Source organism: Enoplosus armatus, chromosome 1 (assembly GCF_043641665.1).
Source record: "Enoplosus armatus isolate fEnoArm2 chromosome 1, fEnoArm2.hap1, whole genome shotgun sequence".
Lineage (NCBI taxonomy): Eukaryota > Metazoa > Chordata > Actinopteri > Centrarchiformes > Enoplosidae > Enoplosus > Enoplosus armatus.
Window position 1 is genome coordinate 3,289,401 of NC_092180.1, and position 26,840 is coordinate 3,316,240.

General features: G+C 41.8%; 1 protein-coding gene across 1 annotated transcript; it reads right to left on the bottom strand.

Moving 5' to 3' along the window:
• On the bottom strand, positions 1-26,406 carry pacsin3 (protein kinase C and casein kinase substrate in neurons 3). The gene is made up of 10 exons (XM_070931176.1): positions 26,016-26,406; positions 12,999-13,099; positions 12,022-12,178; positions 11,492-11,727; positions 10,674-10,829; positions 9,444-9,619; positions 7,575-7,695; positions 4,114-4,256; positions 2,985-3,154; positions 1-681 (listed from the first exon to the last, which is right to left on the bottom strand). Exons 2-10 carry the CDS (start codon positions 13,050-13,052, stop codon positions 566-568), a joined length of 1,329 nt encoding a protein of 442 aa, XP_070787277.1. The 5' UTR covers positions 13,053-13,099; positions 26,016-26,406; the 3' UTR covers positions 1-565.
• Between the last annotated feature and the right edge of the window lie 434 nt (positions 26,407-26,840).

Here is a 26,840-nt window from a genome sequence, read left to right on the forward strand (position 1 = left end):
CTGATTGGCTGCAAAGAAAGCGACTAAGCATATCTCCCAAATTGTCAACTATTTCTTTAAAAAGAAGCATGTTTTGGGGTGTGTTTGATTGACAAGTATTTCAGCCAATCAACCGTGGTGGTTGGCGTTGTCTTCTTTCATTGAATGTGGATTTTCAGACTCTAGTAACCAAAAATGATGGCGGCGAGCAGAAAACAAAAATCCATAGTTTGATAAAAAAAAGTCCCGTCAGAAATCGAATGGCGACGTCTCAGAACTTCCGTCCATGTTTTCCTACAGTGTCTGCTCATGTTGGCAGGCCTCCAGAGACTTCTCTTTGCCTGGAAAGCTTCTTTTAAACAACAATGTCGTTGACCTCACGCTGAGTAAACAGTCTTTCACAACAAGTGGCTGGTTTTCAAAAAACGAAGCTCAAACAACAGAAGAAAAAAACAAAACAAACTCTATGACGAGTTTCAGTCAGTAACCAAAAACTGTCTACATGTCAGCACTAGTAGCTTGTGATTGGTCCTGGCATCTTGAGTGGAGCTGTACCATTGGCTGGGCGACCAGAGAGGGCGGGCCATCAGGAAGCAACGGCCTGGACGTAGTTGGCGGGGTAGAGGCCGACCTGGCCGCTGCTCAGCTGTCCTTTACACCAGCCCTGCTCGTCCTCCTCTCCCAGCTTCAGCAGCTCCTCGCCTGGAAGGAACACGGCGGAGAGTCACTTCACGGTCACAGATGTTAAATTAAAAGCACTGCGTTTACACTGAGACAAGGGGAGGGGGGGGGGGGGGAGCACTCATTCATGATGAAGATAATCAACACTGGAGGAGAAGAGGCCACCTGTCCAACTTCATCAGTGATCTGGTCCTGGTTCAAGCTAAGCAGAGCTGAGCTGAGCTTGGCTAAGCTTTTCCAAACTAAGGTCTCTCCCTCTGTGGTACTATCAGGTTCCACTAACCCATCAGCTCCCATTAACCCATCAGCTCCCATTAACTTGGTGTCCCTCTAACCCCCCCCCCCCCACACACACACACACATCCTCCTCTGTGTGTTTAACACGCAACTCGCACAGAGGAGGCAGTTCTGATAAGTCCACGGTACCTGTACCTGCACTATCCACTGCACCTGTACTATCCACTGCACTATCCACTGCACCTGTATGCTGCCTGCTCAGCCCCAAACAGCAGGCAGTGGCTAATATGACTCTTTGTTGCTGGTTGTGTAAATGTTTGGTGACAAGTCTGCATAAAGGTCATTTGATTACAGTGTTTGACTGTAAATACTACATGTCTCTACAGCTAATACTGCATATCTAATGACAGTGATTCATCAAACAACAAATCACATTAATAAACTGTAACAGACGTATATTTTCATATTTTCACCAAACTGCGTTTCATTTGTTCATCACTTTTAAGCACTTCAGATCAACTGTGTTGTATTTAAAGTCCTCTTTACATAAAGGTGACTTTACTTGACTTACCTGACAGTCGAGTGAAAGATTAAAGTGTGAAATCGGATTATTGTACGATAATCCCTCGTGTTGGGATGAAACAAACAATTAGCATTCTTGATATTCAAATCAGATCAGGAGATAAAACCTCTCAGAAAGGGTTTTATTTCCAACAAGAATAGTTTTAGAGTTCTTGGGTGAGACGAGTTAAGTATTTAACTCAGCTGAGTTTTTCATTTTCAACTAAAAGAGCAAAGTAGAGCAGCATGTTATCCCATCAAAATAAAAGCATCAATCCTCTGACCACCTGTTCCTGGTTTCGCACGTATTTGGGACTCAAAATGCTTTTATTTCCAAACAGAACTCATCAGCAGTCGGAGACGATGTCAAGCTGCTCACACTTCACATCTGTCACAGCTGCACACCTCATGCAGTGACGTGCAGCAGAAACACACAGCTCTCGCGTTGTCAACACGGACGAACCAACGAGGAAGCAGATTTCATTCCAGCTTGTTCAAAAATAATATAAAGTTACATTATTCAAGTGAAGCAGCAGCAGATACAGAACTAAGTTTTACTCGTATTCATTGAGTCATTTCACAAAAGCTGAGATGTTTCTGTGACTCATGAACTTACGGCGACCAGCTCAACGGGTCACAGCAGAGACGGACATGCAGACTGAGGAAGATGTAATAGGTGTGTTTTATGGGTGTGTCCCCACTAAATTACAGTCTTACTGCATTTGTCTGTACTCATGTCTGAAACAATGTGTTTGACATGAGTGTGTGTGTGTAAATGTGTTAAGACGAGGCACCACAGGTGAACAAAGAGGAAAAAAAACCAACTCTTGTACTTTTTGACATTTTCAGGCTCTGAAATATAAACTTTTTTCGAGCATCATCTACGTCTTCATATGTTCTTATATTCATGAAAACTGTAACTTCATAAAAATGTGCAAAGTTGATATAAAAGGATTATGTCAGATTTCATTTTCTTATTTAATTCTGATAAATGTCTTTAGGCTAATATCCCTTTGGGGGGGTTTAATATTATAAACAAAATACTAATAGTAATTAATAAAAATAGTTTCTCGGGTGAAAAGTAGTTCAATAAATACTGATGTTCTTTTAAGGGTCCTATAATGTTTGCACTTGTTTTTGACACTGAATTTCATTATGAGGTACAGTGTTACGTGGAGTGGGGGCAGACTGTATTTTATGATTAAGTTGCGATCTTGAGATAATAGACCTAATAAATAGCTTACTACAACCTTCTCTGCTTCTGCACAACATCAAACGCTAACGCTTACAGTCGAGCATCGAGTTTCATCAAGAAAACTTTCAGCCCTTTTAGACAAAAAAGGTTCTGCTGTAGGTTTCGTCCTTTGGTTTTAATGCAGCTGAACGTTTTCATTGTTTTTACTGTCTGTTTTGCTCATTTCATGAAGCGACAGCACTCGTAAAACTAAAACCAAATCAATCAAACCAAAGATGAACCCTCCCCCCCGTGATGCCTCCCCTCTATAAGCATTAGTAGGTGTTAATACCTGCGTTAAAGCTGAGCTCATCGGCCTCCTGGCCCGTGTAATCATAGAGCGCTCGGACTCGCACCCCCTCTACCTGATCCTCCTCGTCCTCCGCCTCCCCCACGCCGTTCTCTGCCAGCACCTTCTTAGGACTTTCCTCGTCTGACCAGTCTGACGAATAATCTTTCACCCTGAGAGACGAGAGAGGAGACGGGTGGCAGAGAGTCAGATATTTCCACCGTTTCATTGGCACCTGAATCTTGATTTCTCACCATTTCAGTCACTGTATTCTGCACCTACAGAGGCTGTTCTGAAACCTGGATGAGGGGTTTACATGCCACAGTATCTTGGTTTCTATCGGAGTACTCCAGGACAAGGTTTCTCAAAACCAGGATATGGTGTTTACATGTGCAACACATAACCGGATCATAACCAGGATACTAGTGCGCATGTGAACACACTTAATAGTGAAAAATTACTCAACAATAAACGTGTTGATACTTTATTTCATTAGATTTATTTTATTCTTTTTAAAACACAAAATATACTAAAAACTTAAATAAAGTTGCAGCTACAATCACATATTCCCTCAACTGCATTTGGCTGCAGCCTTAAGTTAACATAAAAATGTACAGAAATCACACAATGCAATACTTTTTATCGCACTACTGAATGTTTATTCTGCAGCGAAGAGTAAACGAGTGAACGAAGGAGTGATCTAGGACACAAAGTCGTGTGCTAATCAATATATCAATTAAGCTCAGGCTGTCTGTAAAGTCTTTGACTGCAAATTAACTGACTCTTAAAGCATGTTTAATACCTTCAAAGGGAAAAGCAATATCATTTTGGCCGTTAAAAAATGACAAACTAAAAGTACAACACTCATTTATTAAATATTTAGCCACTGAAGTGATGGGATTAGATAAAGAAGTAGAGTGAGTGACAAAAGTCTTTTGCTGTTGAGGAAACGTATTGATATAGGGGCGTAAGAAGTCTATAACTCACACACACACAACACACAACTAGCTCAGTTTTATACTTTGGTGGATAATAATAATAAAACCAGGCGCTGAACCCAGTCCTACAATGAAACACTGTAGTAATGACTGTTTGTAGTTCGTCTGCAGCGGACGTGGAGGTGTCCTCCTACCTGCCGGTGTCCAGGGTGATGGGACTCGGCGGGACGTCACCTCCACCTGAGGAGACGATGTTGGTGAGGGTGACCACGTTCTCCTCAGAGTGTCCACCTCGCACCTTCCTGCTGATGGAGCGACTCGCCTCCGGAGTCCACTCCTGCACACAGAAACACAGTTCTGAAATAACACATTCCCCCTATTACAGATGAAAAGTTAAATTCATAAGCAACAAAACGCGACATTGCTCAATTCAATTCTGTCGGGAGTTTTGCTGCTACAGCCTCACATGGTCTGGTACGACCAGAAGTCATCGCTTTAAAATTCAGAAAATTCGGATTTACTAAATTTTAGACACAACGCGATTGCAAGTCAATAAAAAGACAAATTTGCCCTGGCACTGCAAACTGATGTGAAGACGCGGCTGCACGAGTTGAAAATGTTTAAACTTGAGCAGAAAATCTGCACTTGAGGCCTTTATGAGTCTAGTATTACTTCGTACAGAGATATAAGGATAAGAGTGAAAAGTCTGTACAGACCGCACGAACGGTTCAGTTGTGAAATTCATTACATTTTAATGAGTTCTCTGGTATTTATATTCCATTCAGAGGATATATGATCAGGATTTTCCATTCTAGAAAATAATAAAATCTGTGTAAAGTTATTATTGGAAAGTGATAATCAACGTCCAACTTGTTTAATATGATGAAAACAAAACAAAAACACAAATAAATCCCAAACAAAACTCCAACGATTCAAAAGGAACTAAATGAACTTTACATTTCGCCTTACCTTAGCCATTCTTGTCTCAAAAACCAAAAGTAAACGCGCCCTTTTGTCTTAGTGGCCAGCTAATGAACGCTCTCTCCCGGTGGTAGATAATCAATGGAGTCTGATCGGATCACACCCAGACAAAACAAACACACGCACAGACACACTGTGGCCATAATAACAGGGTGCTGATAGAAGTCGGCGGCTGGGGATACAGTTACTGGTATTTACAGTCTCAGTGGAGCACAGAACAACCTCCAAACCATCAGCACTGCAGGAGTTGTGTGTGTGTGTGTGTATGAACCAAATGTCCTCACAGATGCAGGAATAACACCACACATGCACAGCCTCTCAGAAATAAGGATAACAGAGGACATTTCACTGCTCCTCACTCTTCAAAAAGTCTTAACATTTTGAAGGTATGAATGTAGCAGAGGAGTTCAGGTTGGAGTTATGAATGAATATAGTCAACAGGAAGTCCTTGCAAGTACAGCACTACAACTGTGTCTGTGTGTGTGTGTGTGTGTGTGTGTATTAGGACAATGGCGCTCTGTCTGCGTGTTAGCAGCGCTGTGGGAACGCCAGGAGATTCCTCAGAGGACACAAGAGATCTATTTCTTCCTGCCAACATCTCTCTCTCTCCCCTTATTTTTCAATTTGGGAAAAAAAACAAAACAGTGAAGCTGAATCGTGTTCGCTTTGTCATTACAGCAACAACTCTCACCGTTCACTACACTGAAAGTTCACACTGATCTCCTTAAAACCTGAAGAAAATCACACTCTTAACATACTTACCTCCTGATCTCTATACTGTACATTAGTCTGAAACCAAATGCTCACCTGACTGTCACCAGACTTCATGACAAAAACAGCTGAATTATCCTTTAAGCTGTTAAACTGAATTTCTGTAAGTACAATTTTCATGCTGACCAGGCCTCAGCTGCCAGTCTTAATTACACTGGAACCCAAAATGGTAACACTTTACATTAAACCCCTCTATTCAGCATTCATACGCAGTATATAAAGTTTTAATAAATGCTTTATAACACACTATAATGTAGTTGTAAGCAGATGTGAGAGTTTATTAAAGTATTTATTAACAGCTATAACATCCATAAGTAGAGGCTGCTGTATAAACAGATAATGAAGGATGATATAGTACAATATAAAGTCTGATAAGTTACAATTGTTGACAAATACTGCACATTAATAAACACTTAAAAATATCTTTATATCTGCTTACAACTACATCACAGTGTATGACATGACTCCCGTCAGGTTAGAGGTCAAAATACACTCAGAGGGATTTATTGCAGGATTTGTTGTATTAAACTATCAAGAACCATAATGTTCAGTTTTGGTTAGAATTGTTTCAGAGTTGTTGTTGTTGTAATTTTGGAGGCTGTAGTTTGTGCATTGATATAAATGAGATGCAGTACTTTTCTATATATCCACAGATAAAGACACAGCTGAATATGTGAATCATTCATTTTGGTTTTCACATGTTTCACATTGCAGTTGTGAACTGATGTGCTTTGTTTGAACATGGCCAAAATAATCTTTACTAAGGGAGTAACACTCTGCTCAGGACACCTTTAGTCATCTGAAGAGTGATTCTCATTTACTTTCTGTAGTCCGATTACTGCATTTTTGAGTATTGCATGTCAACTCTTTTGTATGGTTTGAAATTCGAGGATCCAGGTCTGGAACAGTACACACATACAAACACACACATACACACACACACACACAGTCAGTGTGTAGCTGCCACAAATAAAAGTGGAGGGTGGGAGGCAGGAATCCAGATGATTGTATCTGTATTATGACTTGACAATTGGGTCCGCAGATCTTTTCACAGACAGAAAATAGGACGATACAACGATTCCTTCATTGTGAATCACAGAGAGAGAAGAGGGTGTGGAAATACCTGCGTGTAACTGATCACAATCAGTTATATCATCATCATCCTCAGGCTGAATTCACAAAACCTCTTCTGTTAATTTGTTTTTACAGTTTGTTTTTTGTACAGTTTAAACAAACGAGATATAACGTGTTAATTAATGATTGTTGATTAATGTTGATATTCTGACTTTGTTACCTGGAGACAGAGACAGGCTAACTGTTTCCCCCCCTTTTCCAGTCTTTATGCTATGCTATGCTAAGCTAAGCTAAGCTAAGCTAAGCAGCTGCTGGCTGTAGCATGAGAGTGGTATCACTCCTGCATTTTGAGATATATCCTACATGAGATAACTTTTCCTTTAAACTCTGTGAAGAAACAATCATTTGAACTTCTGCTTCTTCAGAATCTGATTGTAAACATGCGTTTGTCCTCAGTGGCTCGGCCTGCAGAGCTGTACGTTTCCACCGACAAGTAAATAATCCTGCATCAATGTGTGTGCGTGTGTGTGTGTATTCAGACATTCCTGACCCCACTCAGAGGTCTCAGTCACACAACAAGGCTTTCACTGGAAGCCTGTTTAATATTCAGTCTGTCTCTCACACACACACACACAGAATAACTACTGCAGTCCTGCACAATACTCTTGTTTTCTTGTTCGAATAAAAAAAATGAATGAAGTTATATAAATAGTCCAGTGTGAATTGAAATAGAGATTGTGTGTGTGTGTGTGTGTGTGTGTGTGTGTGTGTGTGTGTGTGTGTGTGTGTGTTTGTGTGTGTGTGTGTGTCCCCGTCTGTCCGTCCAAACCTCAAACTGTGGCCAGTTCATGCTCATGCCCGGTCCGTGGGTGTTCCTCCACCATCTGAGATCTTCGGCGTCATTGGCTGCTTGGATGGTCTGACCCAGGTCCCGGTACAGGCTTTTAAACCTATTGGACAAAGTGACTGTCAATCATCACATCTTCACGCTCCTCCTCCTCCTCCTCCTTTAAGTTCTGTCATTAGAGAGTTTAATTGTCACAGTGTGACGACAGGTGTCTCTTAACAGTAGTAGCACTGATTTTGTGTCCTGCGACGTTCGTCATGATGACTTTTCTAATCCCTCTTGTTTACAAACCCAAACCTCAACCTGAAAGATGTTAAAAGCTCCATAGAGCTGAGGGGGGGGGGGGGGCTGCAAGGTCGGGTGATAGTTCTCTGTGAGTTCGTCTCTATGTGTGACCCCTTTCACATTACACTTATTCATTTGAAGATAAAGTAAGGCATGATATGAGGCCTTCAATAAAATCTTTTACAAAATCTGGCATTTTCTGAACCTGGCAGAATTACAGTAAATGTACTGTATGTTATATTTACAGCAGATATTTACAGGTTCCTGGCTTCTCTGTGTATTCTGGGGGATGGGCCTTTAAAAGCCTAAAGCCTCCATTTTAAGGTGGAATTCCAGATAAGCCTATTGTATGTGCATATTTCCTAGTAGGCGTTATCAGCTCTGTGCTGGTTTGTTTACACTCTGAGACGATATGAAGGAATTCAACTATATTCAACCTTCGCAGGAGCTGCAGGTAAATAACCGACACACCGGAGGAAAACTATAAAATATAGTATTTTTCTTGTCTCATTTTGAGAGAAAATCTCACTCTCAATAACACATGCAGCCTGTGACTAGTGGTCACAAGTAGACATTTTAAAAACAGTAATGTCCTTATGTCTCTGTGATCATTCCTCCTGTCCTCACTGTCCGTAAAGAGTTCCCTTCCTAATGCGATTTCAAAGTAAGTGATGGAGGACAAAATCAAGTCTTTCAATCAAGTCGTCCTAAAGTTCAGCTGCAGCTAAAACGAGGCTTCAGATGTCTGAGTTAGTAAGAGAGGGAATTTGGTTCCTAAAAGAACATAACTTTGATAGCACTTCATGTGGCTGTTGAGCCTCATGTTAGCTTCAGCTCAAAGTTTCAACATATTTACATTGGAATCGAGTTAAAAAAGGAGGAATGATTACAATGACCAAACACTGTTTAAATGCATATATGGCCCTTTCAACTGCTCATGTACACCCTCCTGCATGGTAATTCACTTCAGGTAATGAGACTCCATAAACTAAAGTTTGTGAGAACTTTGTGAGTCTGAGAATTTGGGTTTGGACCACAGTCACTGTAGGAGGGCAGGTGGTCTTTTATTAATCGGGCCGAGGCAGGAACCTGAACCGTCTCTCTGTACTTCAGCTATCAATCTGAACTGTTCTGGATTTTGGAGATTACACCATTTTGCTCTAAAATCGACCTTTAAATAAACCTATAACCAAAGTCACTGGATGACCTTTTTTTTTTTTTTACGAGCGCATTCCCATCGACTCTCATCAAGTTCCTCTTCACGGAGTTAATCAAAGATTCATGTTTGTTTAATATTTGGACAGAGATCTTGTTGGACTTCACCAATCATGGTTACCGTGGTAACAGTGGCTTGTTTAAATAGAACGAGAGGTCAATAGTTAATGGACAACGCCGGGAGTTTTCTATTAACTCCTGTGTACATACACACACGTTCACACACATCTAAACGGTGACAGTTCTGCATGCCTTCGTTCTGAGTCATGGATCATGAATCACCTAATCACCCTCTTTTCTCTTAACATGTATGTGCGTGTGTGCGTGTGTGTGTGTGTGTGTGTGTCCTACCCTTCTTTGGCGGACAGGTCGAGGTGTGTGTGGATGTCCAGCAGGACTTCTTTAAAGAAGCGCAGCCTCTTGCGCTCGGCCTCCTGGGTGAGGTCGAACACCTGCTCCATGTCCTCCATGTAGCGAGGGTTACAGCGGTTTAGCTCGTCCAGGGCCTTAACGTAGCGCTCCTTCACCTGACACACACACACAGAGAGAGCACACACAGAGCTACTGTACAAGTTTTCAAACATTCAACATCAGGATTGATGGCTGCTGTGTTAGTGGGCAGTGTACTCACTGTGAGAGACTTAGTTCAAGTGTCACTCTATGACAGCTGCTGGTGAGAGGCTGTTTCTACTGTATGTGATGGTTTGAGAGCAGCTGAGAGGTGTTGAATAGTGTTGAATTAATATCTCAGTATTAACCAGGATATTTTGCTAAATCCATTGTTTCCACCGTATGTGCTTCTTATAAACACTGAAACAAAGCTGCCTTCTCCAAAACACATTCATGTTCATCTCTACTTTAATAAACCATACCATAACACAATCAGATTTCCCATCCAACAGGACAGCATGTTGGTTCTCACTAACTGCAGTGAGAGCCTGTCGTCTGTGGCTGCTTCTTCTTGTACTATTCCTCCCTACGATATTCAAAACTAATCCAACAGAGAAAATGCTGAAAAGTCTTATTGTTTAAACAAAGTTATGGCTAACAACAGTCTGTGCTGACCCAGTGACAAATACAATGCATTTCATGTAGCTGCTCCACCATTAAAGCCTGGATGCTGTTCAACAGCTCTAATGTTTGTGGCCGTGCTGGAATACAGACTGCTGGTGTGAGTGAAGTCTAAGAGCTTTTTCATGTATTTCCCCCCCAAACTGTACAAATGAGTCATGATATTGGATTTCATTTCCTTGTCTAGGGCTGCCATTGTTAAAGAGCCTTTGGTTGCCCGACACAGCTCTGTGTACCGACTGATCCTGAGTTTGTCTCAGGATTTCCCTGTTTTTGGTGGATCACTTCCCTCTTCGGGACCTGGAGCTTCTCCTCTGCCGTTGGGTTTGTGCAGAGCAGAGAGCAGAGGAGACAAGCCTGGTCACGTTTTAAAAGTCAAAAACACACACACAGGTATGTTTTTCTGGACTCACTGACACACCCAGACTGGTACAAGTGGAGCTACACATGGGACTGTGTGTGTGTATATGTATATATGTGTGTGTGTGTGTAGGCGTGAACGCTTTGTACTTTCTCGGCCTCCTGGTTGCAGCGCTCCGCCCGGGTCGAGTATTTGCGGACTTCCTCCTGTGACTTGGTCGGGTCGGCCTTGGCGTGCGTTTCCCTGTTAACTGCCGTCCACTCCTCCTTCCTGGCCTGATGGTAGCCCTTCTTACTGGACTCCACCTTGACACACACACACACACACACACACATTCAATACAGCTCCTATTAAAAACACCTCACCTCATTATCTGTCTTAAAATGCTCACGTCTCATTTCCTCATTTGTTGGAACAGTCTAATATTAGAAACGTGATTCACTCTCAAATATAATTAACTCTGGCAAAGTGGCTCCATTCATCATCTCTTCCCAGTTACAAAGTTACTTATCATACTGGGCAGGGCACAAAAAAGAAAGGAAAATGGAAATAGTGAATAGAGTCCGGTGTAACACTTTTGTTCAATGTTATTTGTTGTAGCTGTCTTGCAATCACCTCCTAGTAATGTCATCAATAAATGTCCAGCACTGTATTATCTTTATGTTCTGGTTTAAACACTCTGAACAGTTCTGAAGAGGTGAAAATAGACCTCTCACTGCAGACATTTATGCGGTGTAAAGCTGGATTTATACCTCTGCCTACCTTTATTATAAATTAATTGGATTTAGTTCTAGAAATCTATGTGTGTAGCTTGCTGTCGCTCTGTAAACACAGTTCCTGTTGGGAATTTAAAGCACGACACGGTCTGATCACTAACAACAGCCACTGTGGAGGTGATATCTGACGCTATAACTATAAACCAAATCCTACGTAAATCCAGCTTCACTGACATCAGCCGCCCCCTCACCTCTTTCAGTTTGCGGACCCAGGGTTTCTGTGCTTTGCGGAAGCCATCGTCTGCATCCTTAGTCTCCCTGAAGCCTCCCATCATCTGCTTGTGGAAGGCATCCTTCTGCCAGTTGCGCATCTTCTCGCTGTCCTCGCCTGCCAGCCGCTCCCGCAGGTCCAGGTGCAGCTCGCTGAGCCGATCGGCCGCCTGCATAAAGGCATGCCACGCTTTCTCCAGCGTACCGTACTGAGGACCTGAGGGAGAGGAGATACTCTCTTACCAACCCAAATCGTCTTACTCGGTTGGTTTGTCAATTACACAGACATGCTCTCATTCTAAGGACCAATTCGTTTGACTGTGGCGAAGAGAGTTTTTCAGCCAATGCTTTGAAATACACTTCCTGTAAATCAATTTAACTTAAAACTGAGTAAATACATCAGCGTTTTGCCATTTTTTGAGTTTATGTTAATGCTAAAACATTAACGTTGTCTGTTCCAAGACATTTTTCTGCTGGCTAATTACTGGACAAATTACTGTTTTCAACTCACCTTTCTCCACGACGCCCCTCCACCTCTTGGCCCAATCGCTCAGCTGCAGAGCGTAACTCTTTTCTATCTTTGCTCTCTCCTGGAAGCAGCTGACCAGCTCATTACACAGCCGGTGACCGTCGTCTATCCGCTTCACCGTCCTTTTGTAGTTCCCCGGCTGCAGAGGAACACAACAACACACACAGACAATGACTGAGGAGACAGAAATAAGACTGAGCTGGAGCAGGGCAGTGAAATCATTTTCTACATCAGTTCACTGCATGTTACCGACATGCTTATATTAGTGTGGCAAAGCGTTAGCATGTGAACACGGCAGGATGTTTAGTGGACGAGTGATGATGTACAGAAGAGAGTGAAAGAGGACAGACAGAGTGAGAGGAGTTAGGTATGTAGTTTTTCCAGATGGGAGACTGTGAAGCCGCCAGTCAGTCAGCAGGGACTCATTATGTGTCTGTGTCTCTATCTAAACACCACAGACCGACACGCTGCCTTATCTGACTGCTTCAACCTCCGGCCGCTCCTCTCAGCTGCTCTGATAGCCTAGTATAAATATATTTAGGGTTTTATCAACATACCGTATCTGATCTGGTCAAATAAGTACAGAGATCATAATGCTTGTCGTTTGTTAAATAACTGATTTTGTAAAGCCAGCCGGGGCGACTGTGGCTCAGTAAGTAAAGCTGGTCTTCCACTAATCACAGGGTTGGTGGTTCTGTTCATGTCCAAGTGTCCTTGGGAAAGACACTGAACCCCAAATTTCTCCCAATGGTCAGAGCAGGGCGTTAGCAGGTGAGCACCATGGTAGCTCGTTGCCATCGGTGTGAGTGTGCGTGTGAACGAGGGGCAAATTGTAAAGCGATTTGGAGGAAACTGTAAACGCAGCCATTAATGTGTGAACAAGTATGTCAGACATGAGTGTGAGTGTGTGTGTGTGTGTGTGTGTGTGTGTGTGTGTGTGTGTGTGTGTGTGTGTGTACCTCCCAGAAGCTGTCAGAGCTGCCCAGGTCGCTGAGGTCCCCATTGGAAGACATTTTGGGGTCGGCCTTACAGCACAGAATGATGGCGGCTAGAGAAAAGACTGCAGAGAGAGAGAGAGAATACCATTTATTACATACAGCTGGTTTCAAGTGAAACACCTAGTGTTAATTCAGTCAGAGTTATCTCAACCCAGAGAGGACACATCTATCAACCACATTTCTTATAGCACCTTTTACACAGTTAAAGTGATGACGGCTAAATAAGAACAGTTAAACAACAGAATCTGATGAAAGAAAATTGATTTGACACTTTTGGGCATCAAACCCGTGACCTTCCAGTGTCACTGCTCTACTGTACGCAGCTCTACAGTTTCAGCCACTGGCAGACTGCAGCCCCACGTCAGTCGACACAGAGAGCTACAGAGTCTTCACCGCTCGCTGCCCACAGGGCTGTTTTCTCCACGTCACTGCCCAATTTTCCTTCTACACACAACTGGACTGTGTGCGTTCGACAAACACTGAAGCCCTGTCGCACACATCGGCAGGAATCTGTGTCAGCCACTCCAGTTCACCCACAATGGATCCCATTCATCAGAGAGAAGATGCGCAAACATTTGTACAGAATCATCTCTGGTAATAACTCACAGATACATCACTTTTAACTGTGTAATGTCTCTGCCTCTTCATGCTCACCAAAACTAAGACACAAACTGCCAAAATAGAAGGAGGGAGAGATATCACTTGAACCTGTACTGAACCTTAAAAGCTGCTTCCTTGTAAACAAACCAAATTATGTTTAAACTCTAAAGTCTTTCTCACAAGAAGTGTGTGTGTGTGTGTGTGTGTGTGTGTGAGAATCCTTGACCTCTAACAAATGTGTTAAGTGCATCTCCTTCCTCATACAACATTTGCAAAGCTGCTTTTTTTAAGTATTTTAATTGCATTGTAGTTATTGATTGACTCAAACATTCATTAACACATATCTGCTTGCAACTACATTATAATGTGTTATAAACCATTTATTAGATATTTAAATACTGCTTATAAATGCTACATAGAGGGGATTAAAGTTAAGTTACAGATTACCTAAATGCAAAGAAATTCACCGTCTCAATAGACGATAACCAACAGCATTCTGATGGTTAATGCCCAGAAATAGGCCGCGGTCATTAAACCAAAACATTCATAGATCTGTGCACATCTGTGTGATGTTGCAGAATAAACATGAATTTGAATTCAGTAGCACTCCAACACAACCTGCGAGGACTTCTTCAGCTGTGCAGCTCTGCAGTGAATCTGCTGGTGAACCCTGTCAACAGTTCACTGTGACCTGACTTCTCTATACATCGACTTCCTCCATGCTGCTCTCCCATTGGACAAAACCTTGTTTCAAGGCCAGACAACTTCCTGTGGCAGACACAACAACCTGGGAGGAAAACATGCCACTACTCAAGTCCTCCTCTGTCTGCAATAAACCAGAACCCTGCTGCTCGACACTGATCAGCCGACTGAAGTCTTGTCTCCATAAAAGTCACTTTGAAGAAAGCCAGTTGAAGCTTTGTGCGTTGCATTTTAGTCCCTGTGCTACGACTGGGTGTAGAAACGAGTTCCTGGAACGTCTGCAAACTTCAGGCTGTGGAAGAAACTGCAACTCAACTAATACACAGATAACAGTCTTCTCACAGATATTGAGAATTATCAAATAAAAAGGTGACACTTAAATAATCACCGGGGAGGAAAAAACAAATTATAAGTGTCTGTGCTATATTGTATTTATATATAAATGTCCTCAAGTGACGTCTCTTGAGTCAGTCGGTTGGTGCTGAAGACTACGAAGTTAAAAATGAAAAAGATCTGAAGGTTTGGAGTTAGAAAGAAGTGAGTTCACCAGACCTCTGAAGCCTGTTCCTCATCACTGCTTGAGGTTAGCGGCTCGAGGCTACATTAGCCGCTACTAGCATAACACGGCTGAATCTCTGACCGAACGGTCGGTGGTCATGTTGCATTGTGGGTAAGTAATGTACGCGCCAGGTTTTGACCAGGAAGAAGAATGCATGGAATAAAAAAAATATCTCTGGTTCTGCTGCATCAGTGTTGATTAAATCTTTTCAAAAGTGTCCATTATGAGTCAGTATGAGTTATAAGAGTGTAATGATAAATCTGTGAAATACTCTTTTCAGCACGTAAACTTCCACACACACACACACACATTATTTGTAATCAAATAATGTCATTCTCTGTGAAACTCACAGCAACAAATACAGTTTTTAGTCATCGATTGACTCTGTTGTTCACTCGATGGTAAGATAGCCATTTGTGAAACTAAAAACGTCCTGTTCCCTGAAATTCTGCAAGGCTTTTAATGTGAAACAGATGGAGGACATGTTGAGTGTAAAGTTTGACATTAACACAGTAAGTGAGAGCAGGTCAGAAAACAGGGAGACTTCTCACTAAAATACGATTAAAGAAGGGTTTAAATAAAGGCTTGTCTCTAACAAGAGCTTGTTTCAAAATAAAGGCCTGGTTCTCCTGTAAGTTGAAGTAAATAAAAGCCCCACCCAGTGTTTGATATCATATTGACATGTGCATACATGTTTTAGGGGATGAATGTTTGTACATTTGACATTTCTCACATTATTATCTTTTGTGGGAGCCAAAACTTGACATATACATTCATGTTGAAGATCACCTGCATTTATACTCTATTGCAGTTATTAATGTCAAAGTGTTTACACCAGTAATGCTTGTAAACATTGGATAAAAGTGAGTATGTGAACATACCTGTAATTTATACAGTCAAAGGTGGGCTGTACGTATTAGAAAAGTGTCAAACAGAGTAGACTACTTTGTTCTAACTTCATTTTTACAGTTCTAGCACTCTGTAAAGCATCCTGAATAGCTTCCATATGAGATTGAACTCTACAACAAGGCCTGACTTGACAACACTGTGAGAAGTTCCCGGTTATTTGTCCTCCTCCCTGTGTTCCACAACATTCTCCCTCACTGTAAATAACCAGTTGACTCCCATAATAACAGCAGTAGATCTGTGCACTGGGAGCAGGCCGTTGCTAAATTAGATGTAGTGTACAACTGTAGCCTTGGTGAACTCTGCAGGGAACAATGTGGGAGGGAGTCTACATAAACTCTAAAGTTAGCCAAGACTAGAAGACTGGCACACCAGCCAGCGGCAGGAGGAGCGTGCACTTACTTGTGCTACATGCTAACACGAGGCTGAATAAAAGAGATGAGGTTTAATATGTATTTCTAGGTGTGTCTGTGTCTGAGGAGACACTGCAGCTAATCCCCTTCAGACAGCTGAGCTCTAATTTCCTCTCCACACTGTATGGACTGTACAGCACAGGTGGACGCGACATAAGGATGACCGAGATTGTGTGTGTGTGTGTGTGTGTGTGTGTGTGTGTGTGTGTGTGTGTGTGTGTGTGTGTGTGTGTGTGTCTCACAAGTGAATGGCTAGTATGCTAGAAGCAAAGGTATCTGCCACCAGCATGCTGGAACATGAGCGAGTATGAGAAAACTGACTTTGCCATGGATCGCTAATTACTGCTCCTATATCCTACAGGACAGCATTGTGTTTGTGTGTGTGTGTGTGAGTGAGTATCTGGGTGCGGCTCATTGAAAGCAAGTAGGTTTGGCTGCTCACACTTGTATTACCTCCATACCTGATGGAGGTGCGCAGACGCTGACCATAAAAGCCAACAGAGAGCTGCAAACCCCCGTCATGGTCTACCACGTTCAAACGCAAACACCAGTGTCACAAGGCCTGATTCTCAAAACCTACAGTATTTACTCCTTTCTTTTCTCATTAAAACAAAAATATTTCAACACAAAGGGCATTTATGTTAATACTTTTATGTTTGTTTACGTTATCGTTGCTAGTATGAAACAGAGAGATGTTGTATGTATATGTAATGTATGTAAATCGTATGTATACATTTACACGAGTACAGGTTTGTTAATTTAGTAGCTCTCTTAAAAAGTAGTGAAGTCTGCAGCAGATTTTAAGTGATCAGGACTTTGCTCCTTTCACAGAAAAAAGCAGAGTGGCAGTTGAAGCTGCTCGGGTGGATCTGTTGCAGCTCTGTAATCTCTTGATGTATTTGCAGAAAGGCTGAGGAGCAGCAAGGATTTCGTCTAACAGATTTATAATGCTTCCATTATCAGACCCACACCGACACACAGAACTCAGCATCTGTTTGCTAGGAAGGAAGATCACACCGAGAATATATGTGTATGTGTGTGTGTGCACTCAGTGGTCACACGGTAACTACAGCCTGCAGTAAAGGGATTAGACTGAAACAGACAGACGGACCTCATTAGCTGGATACAGTACGCTGAGCTGAATACTGTATTACTGCAGCATTTTAAAGCAGAAAACTTGTATTTGCATTTAAAGCAAAGACATGCATGTGTACAAGCCAAGGTAAACTATCCTGATACTGACCCACCTCTCTACTTGGTACAAAAATCCAGATCAGACATGGGTTACGTGCAAAGGGGGGCTAGATCTGGTCTTGTTTCTGCCTGATAAAATGTCAATATTGTGTAAAATGAGTTATAACACAGAGCTTATTTTCACACATACAGTAACACGATGTAGATGATAGACTCAATTGTCTTGAGTCACGACAGTCCCATATACTGTGACGTGTATAGTTACAGTTTAAGTATACCCATCACAGTTTACTGGACTGGCATGACTCATCTGGCTCTGGCTACATAATCTAGCGATCCTGAGGGATAGCATGACAAGAAGACTGCACACAGATCTGCATTTTGGTTTATGTTTGCTTACAAGATGTAATGTCTAGATTTGAGGGTTAGGGTTAGGGTTATCTTTTTTCTGGAGCAGAGGAAGAGTGAAGTGATAGTTAGATTAAAGTAAATGTGTAAATTTGAATAAATGTTGTTGGGTGGTGGCCTGAGGAGCATCATCATGAACAGATGGTCTATGTGGAGAGTCCATGAGACACAGACACATGGTATGTGTGTGTGTGTGTTCTCTGAGGACGTTTACATTCCTCGATCACTGACCACGAACTTGGGTTCAATCCCCTCAGTGTAACAACACACACTCTTAACACACACGCTACCCTCAGACCGTCCTGGAGGTCAGGGACCTGCTGGAGACAGTATGGTCAGAGGGCGGAGAGGGTTTTTTGTGGGGTACAGGGGTAGGTGAGTATGTATGGGACATGAAGCAGGCTCTTACATAATGTTTGTACACTTCTGTTGTGGTACAGATTGTCCAAATGACATATAACGTGTTAATTAGTGACAGAGCCCGGCTAGCCCAAAAGCGGTTTTATTAGCCCAGTTTTCATGTAACAACTTACTGTGGAGCTTCTCTGATCTCTGATACTCAGGAAACTTCCATCACAATTCTGCTTGTTTCAATATGGCCCCTGGTTTCTTTTACATTTAGTCCATTAACCATCTAAAGGCATCTAAAAGCTAAAGACTGGTCCTTGATCCAGAACTAGGCAGCAGACTGTCAGGCCTGACCGACAGAGAACAGGAGGGCCGTTGAAAGAGGGGGAAAGTGATGGTAGGAACGAGGCCATGAGGGACGAGTGGAATAGAGAGAGCGAGGCTTGTGACGGATAAACGATGAGACGAGAGAAGTGCAGCAGAACACAAACTCAGATCGGGATGAGCCAAGTGTTCACCACCTCTGTGTGGAAAAGAAATGCGAAACAGAGACAGACGCCTACGAGCTAAAGAGACACAGCAGCGCAGAGAGACAGAGGAGGAGGAGGTCTGATAGTGCGACAACACACAAGCATCTTATGATGTGGTTTCTGTAACGCAGCAACAAAACACTACTTAAAGGGCATGTGGAGCTGGTTTGTCGAGCAGGAGAAGCACATGTGTGCACAAAATACAGATGCAGAAAGAGCCAAATGAATAAATCGGATATCAAATTACTTAACAGAATCCTACACCTCTGCTCCTCTTTGTGCTTGTGTACTGAGGTGTGGCCGTCGCACCACAAACACTTAAACACCAGTCATGTCTGTGTTTAAAAGAAATACTCAACCAAAAATCAACCTTTTGAGTATCAAACACTTAGCCTGGTTCCAGATTGCTGCTCACGTCTCCAATTTGTTTCAGTGATTTAAACAGGGGACGACAGGCGATTAAAAATGGGGACGTAATCTTTCGTCTTTGCACACATCTTTCGACAAAAAAGTGATACGAAAATGGCTTAAAGAAGATGTAAGAGTTGACTTAGAAAACGGTCTTAGATCGACATGGACAAAGTAAACTGATCCAAACAACCGCGACCACAGAGTCTACAGCCATGCGATCTGCTCTGAGGTTGTACTTACCCACCGCAGTGCTTTGAGCTAAATGCTAATGTCAGCATGCTAACATGTCCACAATGACAATGCTAAGATGCTGATGCTGAATTGGTATGTTTAGCATGTTTGCCATCTAGCGTGTTAGCATGCTAACATTCTCAACAACGTAGCAAAACATACTACTCACTAAGTGCATTATTGGCAAAGCAAGGATTGTTTGGAACATACTGAACCCACGGTTCAACATCGGAAAAGTATATTACGCTGCAGGAGTGTTTAAGGAAGTTTCTATTGAAGTTTTGATGCTATTTTTTGCATGACTCTGGGTCTCCATGTGAAAACCATTGTAACTGCTGTGAATCCAAGTAGACAAGCTACAAACCTTTCAAACGTACAGAAGAGACGCTCAAAGATACATTTTCTATGCAGTTTCTGTGTTTTTGCATGAGGGTTCTGCTTGCAAAAAAACATTTTGTGAAGTTAAGACCTTTACAGCTGCAAATCAGTGGTGCGGCTTTAGATCTTTAATCCAAACTACCACAGCAAACACTACTATTTCTGTTGCCAATACAATACCATTGGCTGGAGTCCTCTGTCACTTAAATGCCAATGAACATATTCACCATGTTTGTTTAATTTGTTTTATTTGTTTGGGGGGTTTTTAAACAACCAGACATCTCAGTTCACAAGCACAAAGAGCATCAGAGACATGAAATTATGTCATTCAACATACAATACGGAGATATCTGCATCTAATACAGGCCTGCTAAAGAGGCGGGTGATGGTAGAGAGAGAGAGACAGTCATTGTGAGACAGAAGGAGATTCTGGTTGTTGGTTTATAGAGAAATGGGTCAGGCCAGTCAAGAGGAGGAGGAGGAGGGGAGAGATCAGCTGAGGGAGGGATGAGGAGGAGGAGGGAGTGACGGATAGAGAGGCAGGTCCAGACCTCATAAGCGCCACTGGAAAAACTCACGGTCATTAATCTGATTAATGTACACCAACAGTTTCCCTGCAGCCAGGCTCAGTCTATACGCTTCTACATGTCAGGCACATGGAAGCCTACACGAGTACTAGTCTATAAGCTCCTCTGCTACAGTACGACTGCATTCCAGTAGAGTATGTAGGTACACATCAGGGCCTGGAGGCTTCAAACATCTATAAACAGCAGCGTCTTGAGATACTTTTTTTGCTCCAGCTGCTGTTACTCTGCCAACAGCTGGCCTGAGAAACAGCTGTATGCCAGAGCGCTGCTGTGTCGCTCTCCAAAATGAGAGACTCGCTGTTTAAAAGACAGAAAATGATACACCGCGCTCACAACGATGATTGCTGTTGGCAAAAATAAACCACATTATGGGTCACTTTGAAAGCCACCATCATGCTTTGTTTTAATGAACAACTATCTGTCGCTTAAAATGGCAACTGAGGAGTACAACTCTTTAAAAAAAGGCAGGTTGTAAATGTAGAGTTTTAAAATGAATCACTGCTTGGATGAGCTTGCCCACAAGCTGTTTTATTAGCCTTGTTTCCATGTTACAACCCACTGCAGTGTGTGTGGCTTAGCTGAAGCTGAAGCTTCACTAAAATGCCAACAGGAGGACTTGATCCTCACTGCTTCTCCCGCCCCCGCTGTCGACACAACTGCCAAGTTAACACACACATGCCGAGTGAAGAGTGAAGACTGTAAGAATGTAAGAAGGAAGAAGTCCATCCACATCGTCAGGGCCCGCAGATGCGTAAATGTTGTCACACTGCTGTCAAATACAGCAATACAACCAAACAACAGCGTACTGTACATACACTATATTGAGGAACAATATAAAGTGACACAAAAATGTGACAATATCCATCATGGAGCTGAAAATGGATCACACTGGTAACTAAATCTGATCGGTTACGACGCCCAAATGGTCTCATTTTTGTTTGCATACATTAAAAGCCAGAGAGTGAAATTAAAAGTCATCCGTTAACTTTGTGTTTAAAGATCAATCACACGACATTCAGCTTCAGAGATCCAGCTAATTGGTGTCATTTCACGAAAGGTGATCGTCTTCACTCAGACAACATGAGCCCATCCTAATACACAAAACCACATCCCACAACATGTGATTGCTTTTGCTTCTGATTTCCAAACTGAAACGTCAAATTTTCCTAAACTACACACCAAAACCAGCTTCTGAATAAATAGGAAATAAGTAGGGCTTTAATTTTTAAATCTTTAACACTGAGTTTAGAATCGTTGTACACGTTCAGACGTTTTGATATGTGGCGAGTCGTTCATTAATCCTCTTACTTCATGGTGTGATATATATCTGGTTAGGAAATCACATTTCAAAGTATGTAGATATCATCTGGCTTTGCAAGGAACAAAAAGATACCATCAACTACCTCAACAAATCAAGATACTGAGAGGATTATATGTAGTTGGTAGCAAGTGCAGAAAAGAAACAGCTGTGTGGATGTCGCTGTAAACCAAAATGTTGGGTTCAAAACACAGAAAGCAATTCTGTGAATCACAAATGCAGCATGTTAAATGTTACAGAACTGTTATTAGATGACAGGAGCACAATAAGCACGATTATAAACAGTGAATATGCAACAGAAATAGCACAATAACCAAAACCATGCAGGCACTGTTGAAGAGTAGAGCCCAGAGTGAGAGCAGAACTTACCTTATCTGAGACGAAAACAGAGATGGACAGATGTCCAAACAGAAGACAGCCTGTGTCTCCGTGGGCTTGAGAGACAGAAAGAGGACAATCCCGCAGCAGCAAAGGGAAAACACAGAGAGGTTAGTTAGACAGCGGAGCAGCATGCGGTTAGATCCCCCTGCAGACCGGCAGCGTTCAGACGGGGCTGGACGAGCGGCACGTTATATGGCTCGGTGCTGGCTGGAAGGTGGCACATTCTGGGAGTCGTGGTGAAATGCCACACATGGAGCCTGTAGTGGAGGGCTAATGAAACAGCCAGAGACCAGCGGCCCCGGTAAGAGGAGGTCAGAGCAGTTAGCTCACACCTCTAAAATTACCTGCTCCGGCAATGAGTTGGGAAGGGAGTGTCAGGTCTTAAAAAGACCACAACAGTGATTTCGCATTTACTACAAATCACTTTACATTACTTCTGATCGCATTCAAAGACATATCATGGTGCTTCAGATACATGTAACATACATGGAACATTTCACATTCACTTTTTTCTTTATTATTATTTACTATAATTTCTCCAAAGCTTCTTGTCAATATCCTGTGAAAGCACTTATAATTGTCCCTACAGAATCACATTATTGAAAACATTTTTCATTTTCATGAAACAAAGTAGTGACATTTAATTTGCTTTAACATCTCTAAGTTGTGAATCAAATGTAATTGCGGGTCTTTAGCACTTCAATAATCTTTCACACTCCCCCTCATGTGGTGATCTCAGTCCTGTAACGTCTGACAGCCTCGGGCGCTGTGTCTAACTGACAACAGACCAAGTGACGGCTCTCTGGAAGAGGCGAGGCGAGGACACAAAACAAAACGAAAGCAGATCACAGAGAGGCGGAGTACAGCAGACCAGAGACTGAAAGAAAAGGACAACTCAGCCTTGTTCCCACACACACAGCTGTTCTCCCAGCTCATCTCTATCCACATCAGTGAGGCCATGTTGGGCCTGAACCGCCTCCATGCCACCTCCCCTTAGCTGTGCACCGAGCTCTGCAGCCTACGAGTGCGATGCTTGCTTGGCACAATCTGTTGCACGTCGCAGGCAATACTGCCAAAGATTAACCCAGAACCTGCTTCGCCTGCTGTTCACATTTGACTCCAATATGGCTGCGTGAAGCCTCGCTGTCTAAAAAAATGCAACACAGAAAAGCCAGGATTTATATTCTCTGACAAAAAACAGCTTTGACGAAAAGTTCCTGACAGCAGGTTTCTTAAAAATAGAGCTGGAACGATTAGTCCATTAATAAATTAGTCAATCAATAAATTAAATCGTGGTTTCATTTAATTAGTTTAATTTTTTCAGCAACATTTGACAGCTTCTCTAATGTGAGGATTTATTGCTTTTTCTTGTTATATGTTTTGGACTGTCGGTGAGACAAAACAAGCTCTTTGAAGACGACATCTTAGCTTCTAGGACATTGTATTGGACATGTTTTATAAACCAATTAATCAAGAAAATAATCAGCAGGTTAATCTTTGGTCGCAAAAATGAACTACTAGTTAGACTACATCTTTGCCCTGATTGAAGCAATCCCTTCATACCGTTTCTCAGAATGTAAATATAAAGTAAATTAATTTCATTGTAGTTTCTTTATGCTTTGTTTTTATCTTTAAATAACTTTCATTTCATTTATTCCTCCAGATCTTTTTCATAAAAATCTATTTTGTAAAAGGTTTTTGCACCTTTAAAAGGTCATTTTAGATACTAAGATAATTAATACAAGTGTTGACTAACAGATTATCATAAAGTAGAACATTTTGATGGGGAACAAAACTGAACATGAAGTTTTGTTAAAAAGGCTTCTACTCCAATCAGCTGAGTTTTAAAAACTGTTTGAAAATGTGATTAAAAAAAATTATAAAATACAAAATGCAGCGAGGTACGTAACAGAATAATTATATTGTCCCTAGGTGACCTGCACTCTTCGGTTTTTGACTTCTGGTGTCATTTTCTTTAGTTTTAATTTTTTTAAAAAAGCACAAGCAGGTAAGTGAGCCAACCAGAGGGGAGCTGACAGACTGTGTGGGAGTTAACGTTCAGCATTGGCATATTTCATGTTTCCATGAAATTCCACTTGCCTGACAGGATTTGAAGCCTGAAGCTGAGGCAAAGTTTCTACCTGCCTGCCCCGCCCCTCCATGGATCGTACAGTGGCTGGTGGGATATCACCTCATCTGATGAAACCTTTAGTGGTTGAAAGTTATTCAGCATAGTGTTTATTCAGTATTGTGTCGACTACTTGCTAGAGTACTTATTCTCTTTTGCCATCATTATGTTACCATACTTGTGCAAAACCAAAAAACATGACAAATGCTGGTAAACGAAAAACACATCAGTAGGATTCTTGAGGACACAGTCACTGATATTTCCCATTACTTTTAAGAGGAAAAGTGGCAAATACATTCTTATTCTGTAGCGACACACATTTTTGGTGACTCTGCAGCCATTTAAAAACCACACAGCCCTCTGTCTTTAATTATTGTTTCAGCACACTTACCAAAACAGGAACAGCCATGAGCTTTGACCTGCATTTTTTTTTATATCTTGCACAGATGATTGCATGATTGCTGTTTGTATTTATTTTAGTCCAGAAATTTGATGTGTAAGGGAGCTACACGATAAGCCTCTTGGATCTGTCACCACACAACTGTATTATTCCTTTATTTTGTTTTAATCCCACATAGTTTTCCTCAGACTATTCAAATGTTCCTATTTTCATACAGTCGCCTTGTGTGCTGTATGTTTATTTGCATTGACGTGTGTGTATCAATGCAAATAAACAAAAACAAAACAATCTAGTCGTACGCTATCTCCCCAGCACCCTGCGGCGGACAAATTTAGTGACTTGCTGGTGAAGAAAACATTCAGCAGCTTAAGAGCCAGATATTTTCTCAGGAGTTGGTGGAGACCAAAACAGAGCTAAAAGGAGAGTGAATATTGGACATTCAGCAGACGGACTAAAACATAACTATAATGTGATGACAATATCCCTGTTGGCCAACACATTAGCCATAACAACCTAATAAGCTACCGTTAGCTTACAGTTTAAGCTACTTAACTATTTGGAAAAGGAGAATGACTACCTCTGTAAATTTTGTATAGTTTATGGGAGTATTGATAGTCAATTTTTTGCCATATGTTTATGATAGAAAGTTAATGGCACAGACTGGAGCAGCAACCTAAGCTAGCAGCAGCATCTTTAAAGCTAGTCAACATTAGGTGTTGGTTATGTTACTAGTGTTATCGACACTTGTGCTTTTCCTACTATGGTACAACGAATTGTCTGCTGTAAAAACAAAACAAAAAAAAAGACCTCAAGAATGATAAAGTTGCTCCGTCTGCTGGATTTGGAAATACAGTCTGCTAACATGTTAGCCCTAACAGCTTGATAGGCTAACGGTATCTCGGGGCTCTGCTTCTGTTCGGTTTTAGGTTTTTCTGCCCCCTCCTGGTTAAAAATCACTTAATGCACCTTTAAAATGTGAGCTAAACCTGTTTGGGACAGGAGAATGATCCCTGTTAAGTTTTTTATACTTGATTTAGTCCATTTTTAATGCATTTTCGATAACAGAACAAGGTGTGAAAGCAATTGTTGGCACTCAACACACCCGAGCTAACATTAGCTGTTGTTGGGTTTAACCGTGACTGCATCAACATAAACTTATCACTAAATATTATATACTGCCTTTCGAGCGAGTAACGTTATAATATTATATAATAAAAGAGATGATAAATTAACACAGGTGTTATCAACATGGCGACATCAAATAAGTTGACAGGAATCTGGAAAAGCACTATGAACTTTTAGCTAGGTGTAAGCTAGCTTAGGTGCTGTCAATGTGTCAGTTTTAGATACTCGATGCTAAAGAAACAGTTCAGTTTGTACTGATGTTACGTAAGCAGCAATATATAAATATAAATATATAAAACAGGATTACAAGCCCGCAGACTGTCAACATGTGCTGGCTGCAGACAGGTGAGGTCTCTTACCTGTTTCGCTCCGACCTGGAGGAACAAACCAAAACCAGAATCCTCCTGCAGCCGCTCTCCGCTTAGACTGACAGATAAACACTCAGACGGGTGTCTTCGTTAAACAAAAACACGGCAGTTAGTCCTCTTTTAAGCCTCCACAAACTGCGACATCTTGCAAGTTTACTCCGCGGCCACCCGTCGGTCCCCCTCGGCCATTTATACGATGAGAAGATCCGACCTGAAGCCCTCTGACTCCGGCAGAAACTCACCACCAGACGACCGTCGCTCGCTGCTCTTCTCGGTTAAAAAGTGAAGTTGTATTTCCTGAGTGAAAGTGGAAAATAAAACGTATGTTCGTCTTCTTCGGAGGGGAATGAAAAGCAGTTTCGGCTGTTAGATAATAAGTGTCTTCCCCCCTCCGATGCCTACTGGCGTCTCTGTGTAATCAGATGCTGCTCGCCTCAATATCCATTCATCCTATTACACAGTTTAACCCTTCACTGTCTGCGGCGCGGCTTTATGCTGCCTTACAGGACTGTCGGAAAAACCGCCACCCTCACAGAAGCATTAAAGTCTGATGAGTCAGGTGAATACTAACAATACATTTTAAAAAAAAATACAGTGTGAGATTAAACATTTAAATCAATTATTAAAAAAAAAAACTTATAATCTCCCTTTAATGTACATACAGTATTTTTTTAATTATTCTTAATAGTGGATATTTAAACGCAAATTGTAAAAACAAAAAGCACACAAACATAGAATAGTTCAAATTATCATCGATAGTGGGTATTTTAAAATTGGCTGATAAACTGTAAAATTAAACTTTAAAATGTCCCTTTA

Bases quoted from the DNA above. Each gene is read 5' to 3' on its own strand.
- pacsin3 (XM_070931176.1), bottom strand. From the start codon at position 13,052: ATGTCTTCCAATGGGGACCTCAGCGACCTGGGCAGCTCTGACAGCTTC. The intron at 11,728-12,021 runs GTGAGTTGAAAA...CCTCTCCCTCAG, and splicing joins GAGGGGCGTCGTGGAGAAAG to GTCCTCAGTACGGTACGCTG. The intron at 10,830-11,491 runs GTGAGGGGGCGG...GTGTGTGTCAAG, and splicing joins GGGTCCGCAAACTGAAAGAG to GTGGAGTCCAGTAAGAAGGG.